The 26,151-nt window shown below is 56.8% G+C and overlaps 1 protein-coding gene across 11 annotated transcripts in view; it reads left to right on the forward strand.

Moving 5' to 3' along the window:
- RBFOX1 (RNA binding fox-1 homolog 1) overlaps nt 1-26,151 on the forward strand; it is a 1,966,619-nt gene that overhangs the window by 236,863 nt on the left and 1,703,605 nt on the right. For all 11 annotated transcript variants that reach the window (XM_075995067.1, XM_075995066.1, XM_075995073.1 and 8 more), the window contains exon 3: nt 17,133-17,192. In XM_075995067.1, the coding sequence (XP_075851182.1) occupies nt 17,133-17,192 (60 nt within the window). The remainder of the gene's footprint in view (nt 1-17,132; nt 17,193-26,151) is intronic.

Here is a 26,151-nt window from a genome sequence, read left to right on the forward strand (position 1 = left end):
TTACAAGGGACCTAAGAGGGCATTGGGTTCATCTATTTCACTTTTCTGCAAGTGAGGAAACTAAGGAAATCAGAAAGAGAAGTGATTTTATCTGGTTTGACCCAGCAGTGATGCGTCTGGCCGTACCCGCTCAGAAAATCATGTTGCACCAACGGCCCCCGTGAGGGCTTCGATTCTCACGTGAGCCTGTTGCTGCGTCTCTGTAGCTGCTTTTGCTTTTTTTTTTTTTATGTAAGACAATTGTTTCCTGCTCTGTGTTGAGTGTTCACGCTTCGCTCCTTCCTCCCTGTTTCAGTTCTCGCGTTTCCGAGCTCCATCTTTAGGGAAACCTGGGGCTTCGAGAAACTCTGGAAAGTCATTATCTGGTTTTCCCACGTTGTGAGAAAGGGCGGGCTCCACGAGGAGCAGCCTCCCGGAGCCACCGGTGGCGTGCGGGGATGGTGGCAGCGCAGCCGCCATGCTGTGACTCCCGAGTTTCCTGTCCCGCCGCTGCACAAGCGCTGGGCGGGAGGGATCCTGGCCCCGTCCCCTGACTCAGCACATGGAGACGGACACTTTAATAACTCTGCGATAGTAAGGGTCGTTCACCTCGCCGCACAACAGCCGCTGCCGAGGGGGTTCACGCGGAGCTTTTTCGTGGTCATCAAAGCATCTTTGCTTTATGCACGGGATGTATTTCATCCTACTTACGGAGCTTCCTTTATTCCCCCAACATCCTAAGTTGCTCCCTGCGTAGTCTGTTTGTTAATTTTAATCCTGTGAAGTCAGGTATTGAGGAACAGCTGAAGTGGAGGAAGAGCAAATCACTCGTCACAGCTGTTATTTATGGGGGTGATGGCCTTCACCTGCCCCTGTCAGCCCCACGCCAGCCAGGCCCGGCTTCTCTGGAAGACGGGGTTCCTGACGGCACGCTCCCTGGCACCTGCTCCCACCGGCTGGGTTGGGGCACATACCCGGCCTGTGCCGGCCAGGGCTGGAGCTGCCCGGCGTGGAGATGAAGCTCGCAGGGCCCAGGCGGTGAGTAGAAATGCTACGTTGTGCGGGCCTGACCAGTGACCCGTCAGCCGGCCTCCGTGGGTCTGCCTGGGCTGACTGCCCACCCCTTACCCCCGTCCCAGTAGGAAGAAAAGTTAGTGCCGCCCTACTCGGCATAAAATGCAGCCTGTTCCTGGGCTGCAGTGACTGCTCAGAGAATCTGGTGCCAGGATGCCCCATTTTCTCTCATTCTAAAAAAAATAATAGCATCAAAAGCTGGCATTCTATGAAGTTTGCAGCAAATGGGTCACCCGTGTTGGCACTTTGACGTGAGGGCATCTGCTCCTTTTGGGGTGGGGGCGGGATTTGCTACAATTTCTTCCTTTGCTAGAGTCCGGTCAAGACGTGCTTCATATTCCCTTTTCCTTTCCTCCTCCTCTCCCTCCCTCGTATGTCTGTCGATTCCAGAGTTCATATCCACCAAGGAGAGGGGTTAAAAAAATCAAAGCAAATAGCCCTCCCCTGCCTACCCATGAGAGGAACTACGTTGTTTTTTTCACCTGTCAGTGCTGCCAGTTGCTTGACTGCGTAGTGGCAATCGCCCAGGTGGAGTCTGTAACGACGTACACCCTGGCCCCTTTCCCCTGGATCCAGAGGAGGCTTTGCAGGAACCAGGAGAAGCGCCAGAGCCGGTTTTAGGTTGGTTTTGGAGATTTTGCACCTACACCCCAGCCCATTTATGTCTTGTCCTTGCTTTCTGTCATGGAGCGGTCCCATCACAGCCCCCTCTCAAAGGCTCGCCTGGTGGGCAGATACTCAGCAAGCTGCCCTGTTCACAGAGGACGTGAAGTTCAGCTTCAGATATCTCAGGGAATAGACGCTGCAGGGTCTGAGCGCTGCAGGACTAAATAAATACAGGGAAGAGATTTCTCAGAGCTGGTATTGATTGGATGCTGAGGAGTTATTAAGCTCTAAGAGTGGCTTATCGCAGCTCTTGGGCCGAGATTAAAGAGGAGTTAAGCCGTGAATATCCATCGGGAGCCACGTCTGGGGCTCGGAGCCCTCTGTTGGGGTCATTTTCCTCCTCTGCACTTGTCCCCGCCCCTCCAGCGTCCCCCTTCCTCCCACGTCCAGGTCGTCTCATGCAAGATGCCGTCAGGGCATTTTCTGGGTTGGTTTCTCCCTCCTCGTGGAACATCCTGGAAGCCCCACGCGGCACGTCTTCATCCAATCTCACGGTTCCCCGAGGTAGTACAGACTGTTCTAGAGAGAGCGCGCAGTGTAATTAATTTGCAAGGATCCTCGAACGAGCAGTCTCGGGGCGCTACGAGGACCCTATTAGGTTGCCTGGCTCTGTAACAGCTTCGTAGCGGGGTCAGGCTCCTCCTGCGGACTGGGGGTGCCAGGGAGGCACTGACCTGCTTTGGGGTTGGGCACACCTCCTCGCCTTGACATCCCTACGTACAGGCAGTGCGTGGCTTCGCCAGCTGGCATTTCAGAGTGGGGGAAATGGGGCCTTACTGGAGTCCATGTAATGAGTACTCGTGAGCTCTCGTCCCTGCTCGTCTTAGTCAACCAGAGATAACCTGTCCCTCACGCGGGACAGTGCCCCAGCACGGTTGTAACCACTGTTCTGTCACTGCAGGTTTGCAGTCCCCTGAGGCCAGGTGTGGCCTATAGTTGATTGCTTTCAGAATTTCAAGGCAGATTGGTGCCTGTGCCGTAGCTGACAGCCCGGCCCCTGTGCGATCTGGGGCGGGGCCCCGTCGTCAAACACATGGGTATTTCTGCAGAGAATAAAAGCCAGTGTTTGTGCTATGTGGGGCAAATAGATGCCATGAGGCTCAGGATGCGATGTGGCTGTTCTTTTGGTCAGAAACTGCCAAATGTTGGTGATTTTTTTTTTGGTTCAACCTGACTGAAAGAGCCTCATGTTAGAGAAGGAGAGATGAGGCCAGGTCAAATTTAAGAAGGAAATCACAGTTTGCAGAGAGGTTTTAGAATTTCCAGTAGATGACCTGGGCATCTGCTCAGCTTGGTTCACCTGTCAGAGGCAGCCTGGCCTCTGTCCTTTCCTGGAACTAAAATTCACCTGCTGAGCTGGGCTATGTGTGTGTGTGTGTGTGTGTGTGTATATGTGTGTGTGTATATGTGTGTGTGTGTGTGTTGGGGGAGAGAGAGATTTGCTCCAGCTGCCTTACCCTTCCTGCATCCTAAGAAGGACCTCGGCCCCAAACCCCACCATGAAAACCCCATCCGTGTTCTGACATTTAGAAAGGTATTGGCTGGAATGAAAGAATTGTCAATTTCAAAACATGAAAAGCCACTGGGAGGTCAGGTGCTTCCTGCAAACATTCCTGGCACGGGGGTGGGGGGGAGAAAGGCTGCCTTTTTGTTCTGTTAATTTATTTCTGACAGCTGTTAGTTCTGAGGCCTTCAAAGTTCTCAGCAGAAATTAAACGAATCCTTGGGAACCCTCTGTGATGTACCAATAATGAACTGTGTATGGAATTAAGGTTAAATGAAGATTAAAAAAACTCCACAGGGTCTGGTTGTTTCAACCCCTTAATCCCAAAGGTCCAAAGTACATGAAATACGCACACCCCTAATTCTCCAGCAAGGTCACAGCCAGACCCGCCATCTTCTGCGCCAACTTGCACCTCCATGGAGCCTCCCAGGCTCCGTGAATAGCGCAAACAGCCCCCAGGTGCTTGCGCAGAAATCCTGTGCCCATCCTCGCCAGCCTGCCTCCCTCCCTCCTCACACCCGTTCAGTTCCCCAGTCCTGGGGAATCCACTTGAACACCTGTCCCTCCTCTCTCCCCTTCCTGCCACCACAGAATTAGCACTGCTCATTCTGGGACACCCCCGTAGCCTCCACCGTGTCCCCCATCCCCTCCTGTGCCCCTAAACTCCAGGGTGGTCTTCTTAAACACACATCTGACCTTGCTTAAACCCTCCTGCTGCTGTCTTCTTGGCGTGGCCCCTAAGACCCCAGTCGTGGATTGCTACTGGCGGTACTTCTGCCAGCTCCTGCCATCCTTGGGGTCTGTCTTAAGGGGACCTTCCCCGACATGATACCCCAGGTAAGATCTCGGGGCTCCCTGAACTTCTCCTTCCATGGCACTTATGTCATAATACTTGCCCTGTTAATTTTTTAATTACATCCTCTGCACCTCCCATCATGGCTGGTAAGCTCCGGGAGGGCAGGGACCCTGTCTCCCCATCCCCAGCTGCCCCCGCTGGGTCTGGTGAGGTGATGGGGCCTGGGAGGACCCCCGCCATGGATAGAGGGTGAAAGCAGCGAGTGGAGTCTCGCTTTTCGGGGCTCGGGAGTGCTGGCCGAGTGCATTTCACCCTGATCCGGGAGCAGCCACAGGGCCGATTGGTAGCCGAGCTTGCGGGAAAACATCCCCAGCTGCGGGGGTCTCAGCTTGGCCTGGCACCGTCTTCCATGGGGTAAGTGCTGATGGAGCTTGCAGAGCCTCTTGAAGAGTGGGGAAGGGGCTGCCTCTCCCCGTGGGTTGGACAGACTTGGCCACCTCGTCCCCTGGTGACTTGGATGCCGCACAGCGGGGTGCCCTAGCCCAGGGCCGAGGCTGCTCGGCGGAGGCGCCCGCTCCAGGTGGTCTTGCTTCAGCACTGGTCACTCTCCGTGGGAGGCTCTTGGCCCTCAAGACACCTGCCTCATGTGGATTTGGGGCCCCCATGCTGGCCACCCTTGGGGACAGGATGTGTTAGGTAGGGACCAAATCTTCGGGTGGTGGGTGCAGGCCAGGAGGGGGTTCTTAGGGGCGGAGAAGCTGGGGACCCCTCAGGGGAAGGGGCTGCGGGAAAGCGCAGAACACCTGGCAGTCACTGGATAGCACCCGCACCTGCCGCCAGCCCTCCCCGGGCCAGGCTGGTGACAGGAAACCACCTGGGAGTCCGCAACTCTCTCCCCTTGTCGGGAAAGTGCTTTCACTTTGGGTAGCTTCCTCGTTTGCGTTCCCGCTGTGTAGCTGCTTTCTCTTCTGGTGCAGACGGTTGGTGTGGGGTCGCCTCGTGTCTGCGGTCACTGCGTCGTCAGTTCCACCGGCACCAGGACTCGCTCTGGACACTGGGAACTGGGGAGCAGGGATCCCCCAGACGCACCTGACAGGTGGACACATCACCTTCCGGGGCCTCCGACGCTGCCCTGCCTTTGGTCTCGGGGCCGGGAGGGGAGGGGGCCTCCTGCACTCAGGTGTGACTGAAGGGAACATGGAGGGACGCCAGCCCAGGGCCACACGGCGTGACACCTGCGTGGTGACCAGCCCTTCCTCACACGGCAGAGCCGGCTGGCCCATGCTTGTAGCTTCCGGCTCCTTGGGGGCGATGAGGACAGGCCGAGAGGGACACGGCTCTCCTTCATCTCAGCTCCTCGGGGAGGAAGTCAGGAGGCTGTGGCAGTGGCTCAGGGCTGTCGGTGAGCACTCGGGCCGGATGGGTTTCAGTGAGCCGGAGGGACCGTGCGTCTTCCTAGGTGAACGTGGCTGTCCGCGTTAACAGCCCGGGCAGACTGCGCTGGTCGGATCTGGCGGAGAAGGGGCAGGGCCGCCTTGGGTTCCAATTTGCATGTTCCTGACAAAAAAGAAAACGGAAGCTAAAGCATGAGGCTGCTTTAAAATTCTGCCAGCTCAGACGGAGCACTTTTTACATGCCAGGGACTGTGTTAGGTTCTGTGAGGAGCAGAAATATGGCAGGGACCGAGGCCCTACCTCCAACAAGATGTTCTCTTTGGGAAGAACAATCTATTTGCATAATTAAAGGCTCTTTCATACGTATTGAGTACCCACTGTGCGCCAGCAGGGGCTGCACCAAGCAGCATCTGGAAGGTGGCTGGGGCGCTCGGGTCAGTGGGGAGGCCCTCAGCCACTTTGTAATTATGTTCGTAACTAATGCAAGTAGCTAATTACAAGCTGTAGGAAGTGCCATGGGGCTGACGTGCACAGCACTGCAAGAGCACGTCACGGGGGGTTCATAGGTAGTGTGGAGGGAGCATCAGGGAAGGCTTCCCGGAGGAGGTGATGTTTGGACTTCGACCTGAAGGATGTGTAGGAGTTCAGTTGCACAACGGGTGTAGAGATCTCCCCAAGCCGCTGACAGCTGGTGTGAGGAGGTGAAAGACAGGGTAGCTGGAGCTCATGCGGGGTGGGAGCAGAGGGAGGAGAGGGAGCAGATGCTGGAGGCAGACCACACGCAGGCCTCGCCGGCCCAGGCGAGGCATTTGGACGTCCTCTCAGGACAGGGACGAGCCCACGAGGGGCAGGATGTGCTGTGAGCTTTGGGAACAGGACGGAGGATGCTCTGATGGAGATGCGTGCGTGTGGGTGAAAGCAAAACTGGGAAACTCATGTGGGGTTTTATGCACAACGCAGGGATTACATTTACGCAGCAGTTGTTCTGAACAGAAGGTGGCTGCTAATTGCAGTTGTTCGGTATAGAATCCACATTCAAACTCGCAATTATTTCACTGTTAAAAGAGCTGACGGCTCCCTCTTCTGCGGGCAGACAGTCTCTGGGGAGCCCTAATCCCGGGGACTTGGCTTCCTCCCGGCCCCTGGGTATCAGGCCGCACTCCCACGAGGCAGGCAGGGAGGCTGGGGTAGAGACGGGCGGGCGAGGAACGAGGGCCATCTGGGCCGGGGCTGTGGCCGCACAGGCCCGCGGAGCAAGCGCAGTGGGAGGACGCGGTGACACAGCTCGGCCGACTCCGTGGCTCACCTTCCCCACCGGGCGCTGGACCGCAGCCAGCGGGAAACAGCCAGTCACGATGGCGTTAACCACGTGCGGAGGAATCGATGTGCTGCCGCGATTCCCTCCTGGGGACTAGGAAGCCAAGACCAGAAGGTTTAAACAACCCTCCAAGGTCGAAGCAAGAGCAGAGCCGGGACTTGAACCCAGGCTCTTCTGGGTCGAAAGCACATCATCTTAACCTGTCCACCCTGCTGTGCCTCAGTGGGCCTGGGGACCTCCTGGAAGACATGGTTGCCAGTTGAGCTCCAAGTACAAAGGAAAGAAGCATGTGAGCCACAGTCAGACAGACTCTGCCCCTCATCAGCTGTGTGTCCTTGGGCGATTTGCTTACCCTCTCTGGGCCTTGTCTGTAAGGTGATCAAAAATCAGTTATACTATGGGTAGTCACGTTTATTGAGAAATTGAGGGCCAGGCTCTATTCTCAGACGTTTACACACATTCACTCCCTCACGAAACAGGGTAATTACCCACATTTTGACAGATGAGGGCACCGAGGCACAGAGAGGAACATAACGTGCCGAAGGTCACACAGCAAGGGAGAGGGCAAGCCTGCTTTTTGCATGTAGGCAGCGCGGTTTATAGGTTGTCAGAGATCAAATAATGTGGTTCTAACAATCTGTGGCATAAAATCTCTCCCCCGCCCCACAGCAAAAGCCAATACATAGGTTAGGAACATCCCCTGACTTTGTTTAACCACCCTGGCCTCCACCTCCCTCTCTGCGAAATGAGGGTGGTAACAGCTGAGACTTAGCGGGCTCTTGTGTCTCATTTAAAAGCGCCCTGTGATGGGGGCTGTTATTCCCGTTCTACAGATGGGAAGGCTGAGGCTTGTAGAAGCGGAGTTCGCTGCTCCAGGTCACGCACCTGCTGAAACACACAGCAGGGTCTCCGGTGCCGGCTGCCCCAGTCTAGCGCCTGTGCGTTAACCTCCGGGATGTGGGGTTTCTCTGGTGGTGCCCTCTTTTTTCTCAGCCACTTCTCTCCGGGAGAGAAGTCTTGCCCAGAGAGCACAAGACTGCCCGGGCATTCCTGTTCCCACCGAGTCTGGCCCACGGCCCTCTAACCAGCCCGCCTGGTCCCCCAGGCTCCAGCTGTCCCATTCCTGTTCGATGGCCTGTGATGTCATGCGGGTTGCTGACACCTCTGCTCTCAGGAGCCCCGAAGGAGTCCTGAGCAGAGTGGATAAAAGGCCCTTGTCAGACAAACTCATTTGAGCGCTGTCCCTCCTGATTACACCCGGGAAGTATTTATTTAACACTTCACTTGTTCTGCCGGCCTCCCTGGCTCCATCCCGCGAAGGCTGTCTTCCCCGGCCGCCTGCTCGCGTCCTTGGGAGAGCCAGTGCTGCGTTCAGCAGCTTGGGCCAGAAACACGCCCGAGCTTCCCCTCGAGTTGCTAGTGCCTCCCTCACCACAGCGGGGACGCCCGCGTCTTTGCAGAGAGACTTCTTCATGTCCTGCCTTCCCCCGTCTCATTGCATCCGTCCCCGCCGCCATTGCCCACTTGCAGATGGGCGTTTTTCACGCCGCAAGTTCCCTCGCAAGGGCGAGGAGATCAAGTGTCATTTCCCTCCCAGACTGGCGTTTGTCATCCGTCTCCAGCTCCTATTTTCAGAAATCTCCCCTCGCGGGACGGCGCAGCCCGGTGGGTTGCTCTGTCCCCGAGTGTGGTCACCCCCCTCGGGTGCCGGAGGCTGTCTCTGAACTGGGGAGGGGACAAGAGGACGTGGCCGTTGTCAGGCGCACCTCACTCACCTGGGCCTGAGGTCCTCACTGCACGGGGACCTGCGGTCCTGCTCCTGCTGGTGCTTGTGTCTCGATTCAGTGAGTCTGGGACTCTATCAGACATTCCCCATACAGACCCTATTAATGGCCTTTGAGATGAATGGAGAAGAAAGCTGCTTTCGATTGTGCAGGTGTATGTAGGAGTCCGTGGCTTTATATATTTATTTTTATTTGAAAAACTGTGGTCAAAGCACAAAAAGAGGGATAAAAGTCTGGGTCTCCTGGGATTCCTTTTGCCTTTTTTTTTTTTTTAACGAGGTAGATTTCATGTAACATAAAATTAACCATTTTGATGCAAACAATTCAGTGGCATTTAATGCATTCACAACGCTGGGCAGCCAGCACCTCCATCTATAACAGTTCCAAAGCACTTCTGTCTCCCCCAAATAATACCCCATATCCATTGGGCAGTTACTCCCTGTTCTCCCCTCTCCCCAGTCCCTGGAAATACGAATCAGCTTCTTACCTGTACAGGTTTGCCTGCTCTGGACACGGCACCTCAATGGAATCACCCAACGTAAGGGGTTTTGTGACTGGCTCATTTGACTGAGCACGGAGTTTCCAAGGTCTCTCCTTGTAGCACGAATCACTCATCCGTTCCTTTTTAAGGCTGGATAATATTTCATGGTGCGGATGGACCCCATTTATCCATCGCCGGTTGATGGGCATTGGGGGCATTTCCATCCTTTGGCTCTGTTGGGGTGTTTAAACTTGTACACACCGACAGGGTCTTGGGTCTGCGGCTGCCCTCTGGACGTAGCCGTTTTTTTTCCTTGTGAGCATCCTGTGGTTTGATTCACACACCTCTCTTTGGAGCGTACGGTTAGAGGTTTAGGGACTGCCGTGGCGTATGGGAGCTGTGGGGTCTCCCCGTGGGGAGGCTGGCACGGCCACTTGCAGATGTCCTGTCTCCTCATGGGGTCACCCCGACTCCCCAGAAGACATCCCCCTGCAGGACCACCACCGCATTCGCTCAGTGCCGAGACAGGGGTGCGCAGTCTGGCCGTGCATCACCTGGGCAGGTTCGAGAACTACAGCTGCTCATCTTCACGGCCGGAGAGCCTGACCTGTCCTGTATGGGGTGGAGCCCTGGGCGCCTTTTGCTTGTGTGTCGCAGTGGGCTGAGTAGTGGCTCCCGTCATACACGTCCAAGTCCTTACCCCTGGAGCCTGTGACTATGATCTTATTTAGAAATAGGGTCTTTACAGATGTGATTAGTTTACAGGTCTGAAGACAAGATTATCTTGCCCTAGATCCAGTGACTTTGTAAGAGACAGAAAAGGAGGAGACACAGACACACAGAGGAGAAGGCCACGCGGGGACGGGCGGGCTGGGGCAGGGCGTCCACTGGCCTCTGCAGACCGGCGCTCACTTGGGGCCATGGGAGTTGGGCAGTGGGGGACCGAGGGGATGGCTACAGGGCACCGGGCTTCTTTTTGGGGTGATGACAAGGTACTAAAGTACAGCAACGGCTGCACATATCTGTGAACATACTAAAGACCGTCGAATTGCACACTTTAAATGGCAGAATTGTATGTGATAAGAATCATATCTCAATAAAGCTTTATTTGTAAGTGACTGGCAATTGTGGGGCGGAGCCCGAGTCCCCTTCCTGCTTCTGCCACTCGGCCGGCTGCAGGATCACAGGCTGAATGGCATAGTAGGCACCCAGTTAATGCCACCTGCCTTTGTATTTCTGCATCCTGGGAGGTCGGGGCACTTCGTAGCAGCATCAGTGTTGACGTTGTGGGACAGTCTGTCCCTGTCTCCGCGCCGTCAGCACTGAGGCCTGGACACATAACCCGCCCCCCACCCCAACTGTGGGCAGCGCTCTGCAGACACAGTGGGCCGGAGAGAGTGGGAAGGGCTTGAACTGACTTGAACTTGACCATGATCCTGCTGGCTTTAGGGAATGTCCTGCAGGGGAGAAAGTGGAGTCAGGCTGGCCTTTTTGGGCAGCCACCACGACTAAGTGATAGTGCAGGTGTCAGCGCCGGGATCTCGCAGGTGAGACGTGCTCCTTGGTAGCTGGTTGGATGGCAGGTGGGAACATGGGCTGGCTTTTGCAGCAGCGGAGAGGGGTTGGGGATGCCTGGTACCGTGGCCTCCTGGGGACACCTGGTTCATCTTCTGGATGTAGCTGGAAGTTGCAGGCACACCTGGCGAGGTCGTTGGTCAGGTAAGCCAGGCCCGACACAGTGGACGCAGAGTGGGGCGGGGAGAACGTGTCTACTTTTGGGGGACGTCGTAAAGGTGGACACCTCCAGTCCGTGGGTGCTGGAGCCGCCGTGGGAAGCTGCTGCCCCGAATCTGCACATGGCCATGTCCCCGGTGGGCTTGTGGGTGGAGGAGGGAACCTACGTGTGCCACGGGAGAGCCTCTGTCCCCTCTCGGGGCTGTGCGAGGAAGTGTGGTGTGTGCTGCCACCAGCTGCCCGGGGCTCCGGGGTCCCAGGGTTCAGAAACCCTCATCATCTGCCCGAGGATGGGGGGGACCTTGGGCAAGTCGCCTGACTCCTCTGAGTCTGGTTCACTCATCCCACACTGAGGACCATAGTTTCTTTCTAGAAACAGGTAACGTCTTCACCACCATCTTCCAGAGGGAAAGCTCAGAGAATGGAAGCTAACCGTCTGCTCCAAGGCTATGCAGTTCACAAGTGGAACGGACGGTCTGGGCTGCAGAGCCTGTGCCCTTAACCACCACCCTGCACGCGCTGGTGAGGCAGGAAGGTAGCTGTTCAGGCCGCTCCTCCAGGGCAGGTGTCTCACCTTTGGCAAACTCCACTATGGACTGGGTCGAGAGGTTCTTCAAGATCACCTAGCCCTCATTTTAAGTAATTTTACGGACGGGGACTCTGAGGCCCAGAGAGGTTAAGTAACGTTCCCAGAGTCACACAGTGGTCCAGCCAGACTCATGCCTTGAGCCCAGTTCTACCCGACCCCCAGTGCAGCTCTCCTTGCCCTCCCTTGCCTTGGCCTGCAGAGGGCCACTCTGCTGGGTCCTGTCAGCCTCGTTTGTCCCGAACTCCCAGCTGGGGCTCCTGGGCCAGGAGGCCGGGTCTTTGCCGGCACTGCCTCACCGATGGGAACCGGGTTTTCCATAGCCGCGTCTCGGTGCCTCACACAACAGCCTTGCCTTCCAGAGGAGTCTGCCTGTTACAGAAAAGGGCAGCAGGTGTTATTTGGGCTAAATTGACCTTGAAATTGATTTCTTTATTTTATGACTTACTGAGAGGAGATTAATACTTTTTTTTCCCGCAGTCTGAAACAATTTACATGGTAATAGAAGGCATAGTCAGTCAAATAAATTGCTGGAAGTGGTGGTGCTCCAAGGGGGAGAGAAGACGGAGCTCACTTGCATCGATTTCTGTGCCCTGGGGAGCAGCAGAGATTTTAACATCTGGGAATAGGGAGCTAAATTTTATCTCTCATTTTAAAAGCAGAGGGCTGAAGCGCTTAATCTGACATTTGCACGGAGTTTTCTAAGTTGGGCGAGGCGAGGGCAGCCTGAGCTGCTCGCTGAAGGTTAACTGGCATTTCCTGGCAGGGCCCTGGGTGGTGTGACTCGGGGACGGTCAGGCGGGGCCCCGATGACGTTAAGACGGGCCGGGGGAGCCTGGGCGTGGGGCGTGGGTGGAGGACCAGGGGTGGGGCGGGCTGGCTGTCACAGATCCGGGCCCGGATGTGGGTGCCAAGGAAACGTGTCATTGGAGATCCTGCTCCCAGATTGCTGGGTGGCTTTGCCCCGTGGTCCCCCTACCCGGGGATGAGAGGTTTGAATTTCACTCTCACGTCAGCGCACACGGATGGGTGGCATTCGCTGTTTGCCGGCTGTGTCGGGATGGATTCCGAGAGCGCGTCTACCTTGGCAGTAGAGCGCAGGGATCGGTTGGTGCTGCCTGCTCTGGGAACGTGACAGGGAGTGGTGGCCGCTGCGCCACCAGGGTACAGTTCCTGATAAGACCATGAATACATCCCCAGTGCCAGCATTTTGCATTCAGACCACCCTGACAGGACTCTTGTCCTCCGAAGTGACCCTAAATCACGCCCTGCAGTGTAACAACTAAATTTTCTTTTTTTTTTTCCAGAAAATGTCAAGGAATGAATACTCAAAGAATTCTTGCTAGTGTTGTCATGTGTTTTTACCTTAAATTATTTTTTTAATCAAATAAAAATTTTAAGGTAGAATAGACATTTTTAGTTAACAATACACGCCTAGAGTATAGAATTTAAGAGTCAGAAGAATAAAACTGGTTTCTCTCCTACCCAGCCAACTAGTGCCTCTTTCCAAAATCAGCCTCTCTTTGGGCCTCAGCTTCTTGTCTGTCTGCTGAAGATTTCAGTGCGGGTCTGGAAATGCAGACGTTCTTAAAGCAGCGAGCGTGCACGGCGCCCTGCCACTGTGTGTGTGCTGTTTCCCTGTCATTTCATACGGAGCCGCCTGGTTGTCTTAACGGAGGGTCTCTGTGTTCACCAGAACCTACTTGCTTGGTCTCTGAACTATGGAATTTATGTTGTTCCCACTATTTTATACTCACAAAAACTGCTTCAGTGGATATCGACATTTAAATAGCAGAAATTCCAAAACATGGAATCACTAGTCTAAGTGTCATCCACTTTTAAAACACTGACCCATATGAAAATCCACTATGGATAAGAACACTTGTTTTCTTACACCCTTACGATTTTCATACTTTACCCAATGTTCATCTTTGTCAGTCTCAGTAGAAAATAATATATTCGTTCATTTACATTTGTTATGAGTGGAGTCTTCATTATGAGGATCATGCAGGTTTCTTAATGTGTCTAACAGGCATATGCGTGGCCATCTCCCTGGCGAGTGGTCTGTACATCCCCTTTGTTTGTTTTTTTTCCTGTTGACTGCGTTTGGTGTTTTTTATTGGTTTGGGGAAGCTCTTTACATATGAAGGAAGTGACCCCTTTGTTCCATTGGTTATAATTTTTTCATGTTGCCTTTTGTCTTCTCCTTTGGCTATGGTATTATTTTTCATGCATCAAATTTTATGTTGGCAAAATCTTTAGTCTTTTGTTTCAAAGCTTTTTGGTTTGGGAATCATAATTAAAAAGGTCTTCTTTGCTACTCTGAGATTAGATTATACAATCCTACATGATTTGACTGCATTATGTCATTATTTTGATTTTTTTTTTTTTTTTATTTAGAGAATGGTATTTCCGCGGTGTGGAGGGAAGGTGCCTGGTGCGTGAACACACCAAGGCTGTGATCGGCCTTGTCCTCTTGCCATCTGCACTTCCTAAGGAGGAAGGTCCCATCCTTGTGGCCAGAACCTTTTAGGCCTGTTAGAGCCGCCGGCCCCGGCCCCTGCCCCATCTATCTTTCATAGCCGTGGTCCCCGCAAGGTCTTCCCGCTCCACCGCCGGGGAACCTACCTTCCCCCGACCCCACAGCTGCCTGTCGTGCGGAGGCTTCGGTCAGCCGGGCCTGGGCTTGGAGCGCTGCACTGTCTCAGTCCATGCAGGCGGCTCGTCATGGGAGCTCGTGTGCCTGGCACCCTGGCACCCCCACCCCTCTGTCCACTGCTCAGGAAGCTTTAATGGGCCGTGGTCTTGGCCTTCTGTTGACCTAGGGATGGACCCTTTAGGGGTCATTCTTACATGGAGAGTCTCGTATTCTAACGCTGCCTCCCGCTGTTCCCTGAGAGCACGCACTAGCCTACGCCAGACCCCGCGAGCTTGCCTGACAGCCTGTCTCTCTGCCTCAGCCGTGGCTTAAACCGGCTCAGTCCTCTCTGCGGGGCATTCACGTCCCAGCTTCTGAAAGCTGCAGACTGAAGCACGGGAGGGCCATGGTCCCAGGGCAGACGCTGGACCACCAAGGGGGGGCTGGGGAGAGGAGGAAGGGCTCAGAGAAGAGGGTCGGGCAGCGGCCGGGGAGGCACTAGGCTCAGGGCCCTGGTTTAGGATCTAAGGAGGGTCGACAACCAAATCTCTCTCCTCCTCGAGAAGTTTCATTAGGATGGATCAGCTCAAGTCAAAAGATGCGCAGGCTTGTGGTGAGGATTCGGGGAAAGAGCGAGGCTTTGTGGACAGCAGAACAGTGTCGGGCAGCCGCCGCTTCCCGTCTCAGACAGGCTGCATGTCTTAGCCCGGATCCGCTGCCCGCCCTCTGCTCCATCCGACCTGGAACGTGCATGTGCCTGTCGCTGTTTGCAACATGAAGGAGAGCGGGGCACAGGGACTGGGGACAGAGCCGGCGCTTTGTTCAGGATGACACGGGGACTGCGTTGAGAAGGCGGGGGCCCATCCAGGTGGGTGCACACACTGTCGTGGGGCCTGAAGGTGGCAGGAAGAACAGAGAGGCCTTTCGAAGTGAGTAGCCTGAGTCACTGCCATCCTCTGTCTTCCAGGACGAAGGCGCCCTGTGCTCACACCAGCTGGGTGCGGGGCAAGGAGGGACAGGCAGCTAAGTAGGACACACCGGGTCCTGGGCCTGGCTCAGGGCTGGGGACGGGGGGCCTGTCTAGTGGGAGGGGCTGGGAAGGGAGGAAAGGGCAGCGAGACGGAGAGAGCCCTACAGGGGACAGCTGTTGGAGTTTCCTCTGGCAACAAGGTCCCCAAGTGGGGTCATACTTGAGAGTGAGTCCCAAGTGGTCTGTGTCCAGCAGGCTTGGGGGTGCTGGTTTCCTGGCGCCTCTGTTCCCTTTTCTCCCAATCCCTAACCCTAACCCTTCCCCTTCCTCTGGAGGACTCTTCATTCCAACTCAGCCTAATTTCACCTTCCCAGGTTGGTGGTGGCCACAGAGCCAGTGGTGGTGGCCACTGGCTTCTGATGCCAGCACCCTGGACCCAGGGAGTCCGCCGGCAGAACGCAGTGCCCCCGGTGTCTCAGTTCCCCTTTCAGATCGGTGCCGTCGGGGCAAGTGTGCGGGTGTCGGGTCACCCGTCACAGTCGCAGGGGAGGTCCCTTCCAGAGAAAGGACCATGCCGTGCACGGGGGCCCGGGCATCTGCAGCACTCAAGTCTCATCGCTCGGCTGGCGTCTGCTGCCGGGCTTCACATGCCCTTGGCTGCTGGCTCAGCTGTCGCGTTCGGGCTGAGAAGGAAGCGACAAACAGCTGACATTCTCGGGCCAAGACCACTCTCTCAGGGAGAACCAGCGTCTCTGGCAGCAAAGCCACCGCACGGCCGACATGTTCCCCTTCCCTCTCCTCTGGGGCTGCTGCTTTGGGCCGTCCCTGGAGGGGTGTGATTTGTGCTTCAGTTCCTTCATTCATTGCAGTAAACTGGGGTGGGCGGGCACGGGGACTGTTCTCCGTGTAGAGGAAGGAGAGGCTCAGACTCGGGTTTGATTTTCTGGTCAGTAGATTTTTCCATGATCAACACGTACTGGAAAACGGCAGAGAGGGAAACCAGCAATGCACGTCTTCTCGGCGTAGCTCAGAACTGTTTGCAGGGACAGAAACCTCAGGTGATGGTGGGTGGGTGACCCTCACGGCTGGACCGGGAAGGAGTGGGGAGCTCCTCCCCTTCTCTGTCTCTTTCTATCTCTCTGTCTGTCCGTCTCCCCCGTACCCCGTGCGTGAACACACGACGCGCTCTCTGCCTGGCCGGCTTAAGGGCTGACTGCGGGCCAAAGCCCCCACTGACTCTTGGTCGATGAACATTTGGAGCTTCAGGCACCGCTGGCTTTTGGCATTTGCCCAGAGTTGCTAGTGACCAACTTTCACGTTCCGCTGTGTGTCGTGCCTTGCGGGGGGACACAGATGCAGTCACCGGGGCGCATACGAGGTCAGGGTTCGCACCCCCTGTCTGCAGCAGGAGGGCTCGGTCCAGGCTGTGGCTCTGCCGCAGCCGCACCCATCACCCTGCACGAGCCCCGGCCCCTGATGCTGCTCCACCCGCAACACGGGCCGGCGTGAGACCCGCTCCCTGCTCTCCTTGTGCACCGAGGAAGGAAAGGCACAAAGAGCGCCCAGCACGCAGGGGCTCCCGCAGCTCCAGCCCTTGTCGCTGGGGTGGAGAGTTAGGGACTGGGGTGGAGAGTTAGGGACGTGGGTGTCTCGGGGCTGGGAGAGAGACGGCTCTGCCTTTGGAAGCGTCAGGAGAATCAAGAGACGCGATTTAAAACTTGCTGGTGGCCACGTTAAAAATTAAAAAGAAACAGATGAAATTAATTGTAATGATAAATTTTATTTGAGTTAGTCTTCATATATTTACATTTTTAAACAGTAATCTATTTTATTTTTATATATTATTAAATATTGTCATTCTAACATGTAATCGATATGAAAATATTAATGAGATATTAATATGAATGAGCTATTTTATATTCCTTCTCTTCGCAGTGTGTTCAGAACCCGCTGTGTACTTTGTGTTAGTGCTTGGGGCACATTTCGGCGTGGCCTAGGCACACGGCTCGGTTGCCACGTGGGGCAGGTGGCCACCGGCCTGGGCAGTGCGGGCCCCGACTCCTCTGGGGGCTGAGCAGAGAGAACGGGGTTGGGGGCACCGTGGCTCAGCGTGGGGAGACATTGGGATCTTGCTAAGCTGGGTTACCTCAAATTAGAATTTCTTCTGCAACCTGGACCCTCCAACCTGGTTTTGTTTGTTTTTGCCAGGACTACACGTCTGAAGGCCCGGCCCTCCTCCTCGGTGCCAGCAGCAGTCTGCAAGACGCAGTAAGTGCAAGCATTTTGCTGAACAGATTAGGTTTCGAAACCACTTCTGCATCCTTTCCAGCCCCGGTGGTCTGCGTCATCCGTCACAAGCATGGTTTCCACCTGGAACTGATCTTGCCGAAGAAGTAACCGGGTTTGCAGGGATGCGTTTTCCCAAGCGCCTGCGCGGTTTCCGTTAGGAAACGCCGGGGGCGTGTTCTCGGCCTCTGTGTGCTGTGCGAAGGCTGAGCCTGCCCTCGGGGAGGGACCAGGTCCACCGGGGAAGGGGTCTGGGATGCCGTGGCTGCAGGAGGGGCCGCGGGCTGGTCCCCTTAACCTCCTGGCGTGAGAGCTCCGGGTTGCAGGGAGATGGGAAGGACGTTTAGGGGCATTTGGTTGTCCTCGTGGTGAAGACAGGGGTGCTGACTGGGTGCCCTGGGGGCGTGCGTCACAGGGCTGGACCCGGAGTCACTGGGGCACGTGGCCGTGGGTGGCGCTGGGGGAGTCCTGTGCGTCTCTCCTCCGCCCTCCGTCCAGACACAGTGGCCGAGAAGCCCCTCGCCCGCAAGCTTCCAACATCACACGTGCCCAGCCTCTTGGCAGTACGGTCATCGTGCCATGCTGTGTCTGTTTCCATGTTGTGGGTGACCGTGAGATCATCTCAGTGGCACACAGACTGTCCTTTTGTATCAATCACTTTGTATTTAGTTCTGTGATGATCTCTTTAGAGCAGTCGGGGCTGGCTTTCCATTCAGTGGGGGTCTGAAATTCCCTTTGAAGATATTTGAGTAAAATAAACAACGTGAGTTGATGTCGCAAAGAAACAATGGTATGGAAATAATACAATGGAAACAACAGTGTAGACACGGCAAGAAGTCGCGATAGGATGAGCGGGCGGCTGACAGTAGGTTACTTTATCCGTAGGCGTTGGCGTGTCCCTGTGCCCTGTCCATGTGCTCCAGGGTTGGCACACGCCCTTTGATTTGCCCCCCCCCCCGAATCTGTGCAGACACTTGGTGCCAACTAGAGTCTCTAAGGACTCACTGCTCGGACCCTGTCTGTGCCCCCCAAGTGACTTCGGAGGCTGGGCTTTTGTAATAAAATTCACTGGTGGACGCCCTGGAAGAAGCATCTACCTGTGATGCAGAGAGAGGAGCGGGAAGAGGAGGGGGACAGTGGGAAATGACAGCCACATACCTGGCTTGCTCACCCACTTCCCAGTTGATGGGGTGGTCCCTCTCTGTTCTCACAGCATCCTCTCAGTGACCCTGCAAGGTAAGTGCCGTTTCCATCCTCAAGTCATGGGTGAGAAAACCAGCCCCCAAGTGGGGGACCGTTCCACGGCCACGCAGCCCACCCAGTCTGTGGACACCCCGGAGTCTCGTGGCTTCACGGCAAGCCTGTGAGATGGCCTCTCACTTTTGTAGACGGGAAAGCGATGCGTGGGGCGCAGGGGCGTGGCGTATCCGCTGTCTCTGCACGTGGTGATTACCTTGGAACTTTTGTGACTTGGAACAACAGCATTTATTATCCCACAGTTTCTGTGGGTCAGGGATGTGGGGGTGGCTTGCACGGGGGTGCTGTCTCTCCCGAGCTGGGCTGCAGTCTCCGAAGGCTCGACTGGGGCGGAGGGTCCGCTTCCGAGGTGGTTCACTCTACAGCTATTGTCAGGAGGCCTCCACCAGGTGGCCCTGTGTGCAGAGCTGGTTGAGTGTCCCCAGGGCATGACAGATGGCATCCCCCAGGGTGAGAAACCTGGGGGGGGAGGGGAGAGATTGAGAGCAGTGCAGATGCCACATGCCTTTTATGACCTAGCCTTGAAGTGACATGCCATCGCCTCTGCTGGCTGTGGGTCGCACGACCCACTCCTCATGACACTGGGGGCGGGGGTTGCTGTCAGGGCCCGATACCCAGAGGGGGGCCGTGGAGAGCCGCCTTGGAGTTCGGCTCCTACACTCTCTAATCTTTAAATAATCATGACTCACAGCTCCCCACAGGATTCTTATAACCTCACACCAAGTCTACGAAAACAAAACACAAAAATACCAAACCCATTTTGCAGATGGGGAAGTGAGGCACGGAGCCATGACTTACCAAGGAGTCCTGAAGTTGGGGGTGCTGGAGCTTTTAAAGGGAGAGTAGTTGAGGATGCTACCTGTCTACAACAGGATCGAGTAGCTGAGCTGTCTCCGTTTTCCCAGCGCTTAGAAGAGCGTCCCTGGGTTGTCAGCTGAGTCAGGTTGGGGCAGGAATCCCCAGCCCCCGGCCCCCTAATCGTGGCCAGGGTCTCTACTGGAAGCGGAGATGCTATTCCGCGGGTTTTCCCTCCGGAGGCTGCGGAGTTTTCTGGGCTTGTGGAGACTCACGCTGTGAGGCTCCCATGTCCCTGACACACCCCGGCCCCCTTCCCCTGGTGCTGAAGGTCGCACGGCCCTGGTCGGGGTTCTGGCGGGATTCTCACAGGTCAGCTCCCTGCCTCGCCTCGGGATGCATGGCAGGTGGAAGCTGTCATTGTCACAACCTCTGTGGGCGGCAGCTGGGCGGGCTGGACCACGTCTGGAGGGCGGGTTGCCTTTCCTGTTTCCACGCGTAAAACGTGTTCGTTCTTTGATCTGTTAACCACCCGTCTGGGAATTTGCACCTTGGAGACGGTGATCCATGTGTGAGAAGATGTGTTTGGTTATCTGTTGAGGGGGCGACTGTATAATAATACAAACACGATTTTAAAAAGATGCACCCTCAGTATCCATCAATAAGGGATTGTTTAAGTAAATCGCGTGTATCCATGAAGTCCAATTCCAGGCTGCTGCTAGGGTTTCGTGGTGAGGATTTATGTTTATTGACTTGGAAAGATGCTCATGTCGTGTCGTTGAGTGAGAAACACAGCCTGTGTTGCGTGATTCCAGTTATGTGCGACTATGTGCGCCGCTCTCCCTTGCTCTGAGTGCAGGGAGAGACGTCTTAAAGGCAGGTGGGAAGTTCACTTCAGTTGTGGTTTTCACAGTTTTCTTTGGACTTGTGGTTTTTCTTACTTTTTTCCAGTGAGCAGTTCTTTTCCTTGATAGTAGTAGTAATAATAATGATATTGATAACGACTATTTATAAAATTAAGCAGTCGGTTTTGAACCGTTAAGAAGGTTTTCCAGGGCAGCTGATGGCATATTAAAGTTTGGTTCTCGGTTGCCATGGAAATACTGGCATCAGTTGGGAGGAAGGGGAATGAGGCTTGCAAGACAGAGCATGGCCTCTGGACACACTCTGGGTCCGTGGCTGCCCCGGGACGCAGAGCACCTCGAGCCTGGCGTCTGGCCGCCCTTCCTGCTCGCGGCCCTGCGGTGCCGGCCAGCTCTGCCGGGTCTGACCTGCAGTCTCCATTTCGGTACCACCTTCCAGAAAGGGCGTTTCCTCAATGCAGCAGGGGCACCGCGCTGGAGTTCGGGATAGGGAAGCGACTCGGTGGCTCACGCATCGTCTCATTCGCTGTCTGGAGCAGGCTGGGGGGGGCATGTCCCCACCCTCTTGTGCACAAGTGAGGACCTGAGGCTTAGAGCAGAGGGACTTGCTCAGAGTCTATTAGCAAAGGGATGCACCTGGAAGTCCCAGTCAGTGGGGGTGTCTCCCATGCTGAGGGGAAGGCCACCTGGCTCTGCGTGGTGATGCAGGAGCATTTCTGGGAACTCCTGTCTTAGGTGTGAAGTTGATTCTTGAGTTAGCAGGTAAGGCAGAAATCATACCTGGTCACGGTTACCTGTTGAAGGCCTCGTTGGAGGACGCTGGTTTGAGACCAGTTGCTGCATCCAAGACAGCTGCACTTTGCTTGCTATTAGAGTGGACTCAGGTATTTGCTTAGATACCAGAAGAAGGGGTTGTGCACAGGTGACATGCTGGGTGAATGAGATACACCTGTCTGAGAACACTGGAACCATGTGTGGTCACGTGGTCACGTGACAAAAGGTACGTGGAGAATGAGACTGAGAGAAACCTGCGGATTCTCCCTCGCTCCGGGCCTCGCTCTGGAGTGAGCAGAGCTGCACTGATGGAGGTGATGCCGCCCGGCACGAAGAACATGACTCCTCTCACTTTTTCTCTCTTTCTTGCTTATAGTATGAACACAGTGTGGTTAAGGGCAGAGCCCACATGTCCACTGTGTTCTGCCTCGTTCCACAGCCCTATTCCAGCCCTCCTGTGCTTTCCTGTAGGAGAAACACACTGACTTCATCTTCCGTGGTTGCATAGACAATCATAAGAAACTTGGCGCACTCCAACACCGCCTGTCTGCTCTGTTTCCGGGGGCCACAGGTCCGGGTGTGGCTGAGACGGGCTGCCCAGATCTCACGAGGTTCCGGTCGAGGGGTTGGCAGGGGCTGGGGTATGATCTGGAGCTCAGGGTCCCCTTCCGAGCTCACTGGTTGCTGGAAGCACTCAGTTCCTTTGGATGCAGGACGCAGGCCGTCGGCCCCGAGAGGCAGTGCGCGGCGCGGCGGCTCGCTCTCCCCGGCGTCTCTGCAGCGCATGCTGGCCAGACGGAGCCTTATGTACACGTCCCGACCTGGTCATGGGATGGCAGTTAAGTCACACATCCTGCCCACACCATCGTGGAGGGGGTTACACGGGGCGTGAACACGGGGCCACCCCTCGAGTCTGTCCTCACATATGACCCTGACGTGTGTCTGGCTGTCTCCTTTTCTGGGGCCAAATCCTGCTCTTTCTGTCCCTCCCTCCTCCAGAAAAGGACTCATGGGTCCCCCAGGAGCCAGACCCTGTCAGCGCTGGACTCTCCAGCCCCCTGACCCCCTGGCCGCCTGGTCACCTCACCCTCCTGCCAGTGTCACCTCCGTGGGACGTGCCCTGCCGCAGCCCCTGCGGATGAATATTTAATGGAATGCTGCCACCTTTTGGAACTTAGCAAAAGTGGTCTGTGCTGTGCGGAGGGACGGGCGCGAAGCTCCCGTTCCCTGCTGCGCCCGCCCACGCCCACGCCCACGCCCACGCCCGCGCCCGCGCCCACGCCCGCCCACGCCCACGCCCGCGCCCACGCCCGCGCCCACGCCCACGCCCACGCCCGCGCCCGCGCCCACGCCAGCCTGCCTTTCCGCTGGGAGTTGACTGAAGGCCTGCTGCTGGTTTCTTCTCGAGGCAGGCTTGTCTGCCGTGTCTGCTCCGGTGCGCCGTTGCCGTGGGTGCTCTGACCGGCCTGCTCCCCGTTTCACGCTCCAAGAGGCAGCGAAATGTAGACGGAAGAGATCTGGCACCTCCGACTGGCTCTCGTCCCTGGCTGTGCCACCAGCTGTCCGAGGACTTCGGCTTCCGTGTCTGTAGCATGAGGGTCCCAGGTTACGGTGCCTGTGACCGGGTACGGGCCATAGGTAGCACCTCGTCCAGAGACGCCAGTCGGGTGGGGGTGGGGGTGGGGTCAGGCCCAGTCCTGGTCACGGATGCCGAGGCCACAAGTGTGCGGGCAGGAGCGCGAGGCACCACTGATGAGCAGTGTCTGCCCTGGGCGCGGGAGGGGGCGTGGCCGCACTGGCTCTGTGTCCCCTCGGCCCTTAGCTGCCCCGCCCCGCCCGTCACTTCCCTCCTGCGTGCTCAAAGCCGTTGCCGCGCACCCTGTTCCTGACATGCTCCGCGTTTCTCTCCCCCAGTCTGAAGTTTGCGAAGCCTGTCGGTTCTGCCCCTGGCGTGTCTGTCTCTAGGCGGACACTGCCCAACTGCTCAGGCCCACGTGAGCGCGACACGCCCTTTCCAGCCACTTCGCACAGGGCTAGGACGGAGAGCGCGGTACGCCCTCCTCCACCAAGCTGGGCATTCGGACCAGACTTGGGAGCCCTTGGGAGCTTTACCTCCTGCTGCTCCAGGCCCCGTCCTGCCGTCTCCGCACGTCCTGATCCCCGGCTGCTGGCCTGTGCGTGGGTCTCCGCCCCGTCCCACTGTCCAGCTTTCTGCCCACCCATCACCGTCTGCCAGAACAGGCGCATCCAGGCATCCCTCCTGAACCCCTCTGGTGCACCAGGCTCCATCTGTGAAATGCCTCCCTCTCCCTCCTCCTCTACCCTCCTCTTCCTCTCTCTTCCCCCTCTCCTCCCTCCCTCCTCCTCCTCTTTCCACCTCCCCTTCTGTGTCCCCCTCCTTCCCCTTAAACACACGCTGCTGCAGTCACCGCTAAGAGCGGGAAGAGACACAGGACCGAGGCCCAGACCCTGCCCTCACGGCTCTCGGTCTGTGAGGAGGACACACGATGAATGAAAATGACCCGTAACCGAGGCACAGTCTGGTTGCTTCTTTGTGAAGTCCAAATATGAAATTCAAGGGTGGATCAAAGAGGAAGTCAGGGAAGGCCTCATGGAAGAGGGGACACTTAGGGTCCTGAAGGGCGAAGGGGAGTCACCAAACACGGACTGCAGGGATCGGGGGCTCCAGGAGAAGGAGCAGCACCGCTAGACACGGCGTGGACTTCGGTCTCTTTGTCAGGAGGGGGGGCCTTGGGGATTGCCAGGCAAGTGGGCGCGTCCTGGAGCTCCGCGGCGGGCGAGGAGCCGGTGTTTGCTGTGACTGGTGTGGGCCACCGCGGGATTGCACGCTGGTGCCTGTGCTGATCCGCTTTGCGTTTTAGAAATTGCTCTCCAGCCCGGCTCAGGAAGCTGAGCGGCTGGAGGAAGCCTCGGTCCCTGCTGGGCATTTCTCTCTCTCTGTCTCCTCCTGGAGTGGCCTCCGGGGCAGAGGGGTCCCCGGCCCGACACCGGGCTCCCAGGCTCGCGCCGCTCCTCTCTGCTACCGTGCATTTGCGGGCGTCTGCCCGGCGGAGAACCAAGTGTGCGGACGAGATAACGGCATTAGCGCGGAGGACAAAGCCGGCACTTGAGGCGGCGCGACACGGAGGCTTAAACTCTCCCCTGCCACGTGTCGCCGCGGTTGTGCCGCGAGATCCCGATGAACGGGAGCTGGGCTGCGGCATGAGATGCTGAGTGGCGCGCTTGACCCGGGCACCACGGCGCGGGGGCCTGCCGCCCGGGGAGCGTCCCTGCCGCGTCTCTGCTGCCTTCCGCCAGATAAGGGGAGACCCGGTTAGCGGCTTTCCCGAGTCTCTGAGATGGCCGTGCCCCTGGCTAGCATCCAACTCCAGGTGGGAAGCCAAGTCTTTTCCTCCCTCTCCCCGTCTCCCGACGGGGGCCGAGAGCACAGTGGGCGCTCAGTAAGTGCTTGCTGCTGCAGTGAATGCGTGAGAGCACCAGCCCCCACTCAGTGGCCGGGAGCACCCCAAAAGCTCCCTCCCGCCTCCCCCGGTCGACTTGGCTGCCCGTCTGATTCCCGTCGCCGGGACTGACTCGGTTTACTCTCGAACTTGGTATAAACGGCCCCCTGCAGGACGCACGTGCCTGCTTCCTTCCCTCAACACCCCCCCCAGACTGACCCGAGCCATCGCATGCGTCCGTGGTGGTTGTTGTTAATGTTGAGCGGCACTCTGTCGCGCGGTCGTGCTGGAGCGTGGGCGTCCGTCCTCTCGCTGTGAGCAGCCGGGCCGTCAGTGCGGCAGCTGTGCAATGGTCACTGCCACCAGCGGCTGGATGTGAGTCCCCTTGCACCGGAGCCCTGTGAGTGCGTGTGGGGTGGCTTGTCCCCGCTCTCCAGGGGTGGCTGTGGCTGTCACCACCCATGGTGCACGGGGTTCCACTTGACTCTGTCAAGGCCCCGCAGGTGGCCGGGGAGGGCAGAGGACCGGAATGACGGAGCCCTCGGGCTCCCACGGCGTGCTGTGATTCCGGGCGGCTGGGCTCTGCGGCGGGCGTGGCCGCATGGCAGAGGGCCAGCGTGGTGGGCCCGTCCGTGCACAGTCAGGAACCGGCCCCAAGCCCCGACACTCAACTTGCTGTGGAAGCCCGAGCCAGTGGCTTGACCTCTCTGTGCCCTGATTTTCTCATCTGTGGAGTTGATGAATCAGGTGGTTGCGAGGATGGAATGAGCTAATACAGGTAAAGCCTTAGGAGAGGGCACTGGGGCATGTTTATTATTACTCCCAGTATTATTCCAGCTCTGCCCAGTGTGAGTGTGGAGCTCACCTGAGCTCTTCAGGGAAGAGGGCTGCGAGCTCTGCCACCTCCCCCAGTTGTCAGGTGGGCTGCTGGACTCGCCCGCCCCTGTCCTCTGCAGGTGGCTGCTTCCCCGGTGACAGTGAGAATCTAATCCGGGCCCCGGCCATCGATTGTGCACGGCCCGCCGGGGTGTGGTCCGGCCGGTCCCTTCTGAAATGAGTCTCTGCTCTTCCGTGCCCCTAATAAGAAATGCGGTCTGTTTGCTCAAGGTTTTACCCTTTACAGAAATGGTCAGACTCTCTCCCTCCCCACATATCCATCTCACAAATCCATGCCAAATATTGATGTTTGATAACTACAAATATCACACATAGCTTTTAATCAAGGAAGACGGAGGGAAGATAAGGGGAGCAAATAGGTCTCTGTGAGGGAGTTCGACATTCTCAGTAATGATTTTGCTAAGAAAGAAAATGACTGGGGGTGGGGACAGGTCTCTGCTGTGTGCGTCCTGTTCGGCTTACCGGCCCGCCGCGTCCTGGGCCCTTGTCCCAGCCCGTGGCTCGGATTTGAGCTAGATGTTCCTTAGCGGGATGGGGAGATGCTATCGCCTTTTACAGAAAGGAGGGGGTGTCTCATAAATGTGGGTTTCCAGTGTGCCGTCGGTCTGCCCCATCACCAGCAAAGCACATGGAGCCGCTGGGCCTGTCTGGGTCGGGAGTGGCGTGTGAATGCCTGTCGCCCCCCCGCGGAGAGCAGTCGCCTGCTGGGGGCAGAGGAGGGTCTGCGTCCTGGCTTCTGTCCTGTCTGTGGAGACGGAGGCAGGGCGGTCCCGGAACATTGGCAGGCGTCAGGCATGTAGGAAGTCCCCCACGTGTGGCCAAAGCTGACCCAGGGCCACTCCAGGCCAGAGCTTGGCCAAACCAGGTGGGACCCCATGACCGGAATCCAAACCC

Source organism: Microcebus murinus, chromosome 19, assembly GCF_040939455.1.
Source record: "Microcebus murinus isolate Inina chromosome 19, M.murinus_Inina_mat1.0, whole genome shotgun sequence".
NCBI classification, from domain to species: Eukaryota; Metazoa; Chordata; class Mammalia; order Primates; family Cheirogaleidae; genus Microcebus; species Microcebus murinus.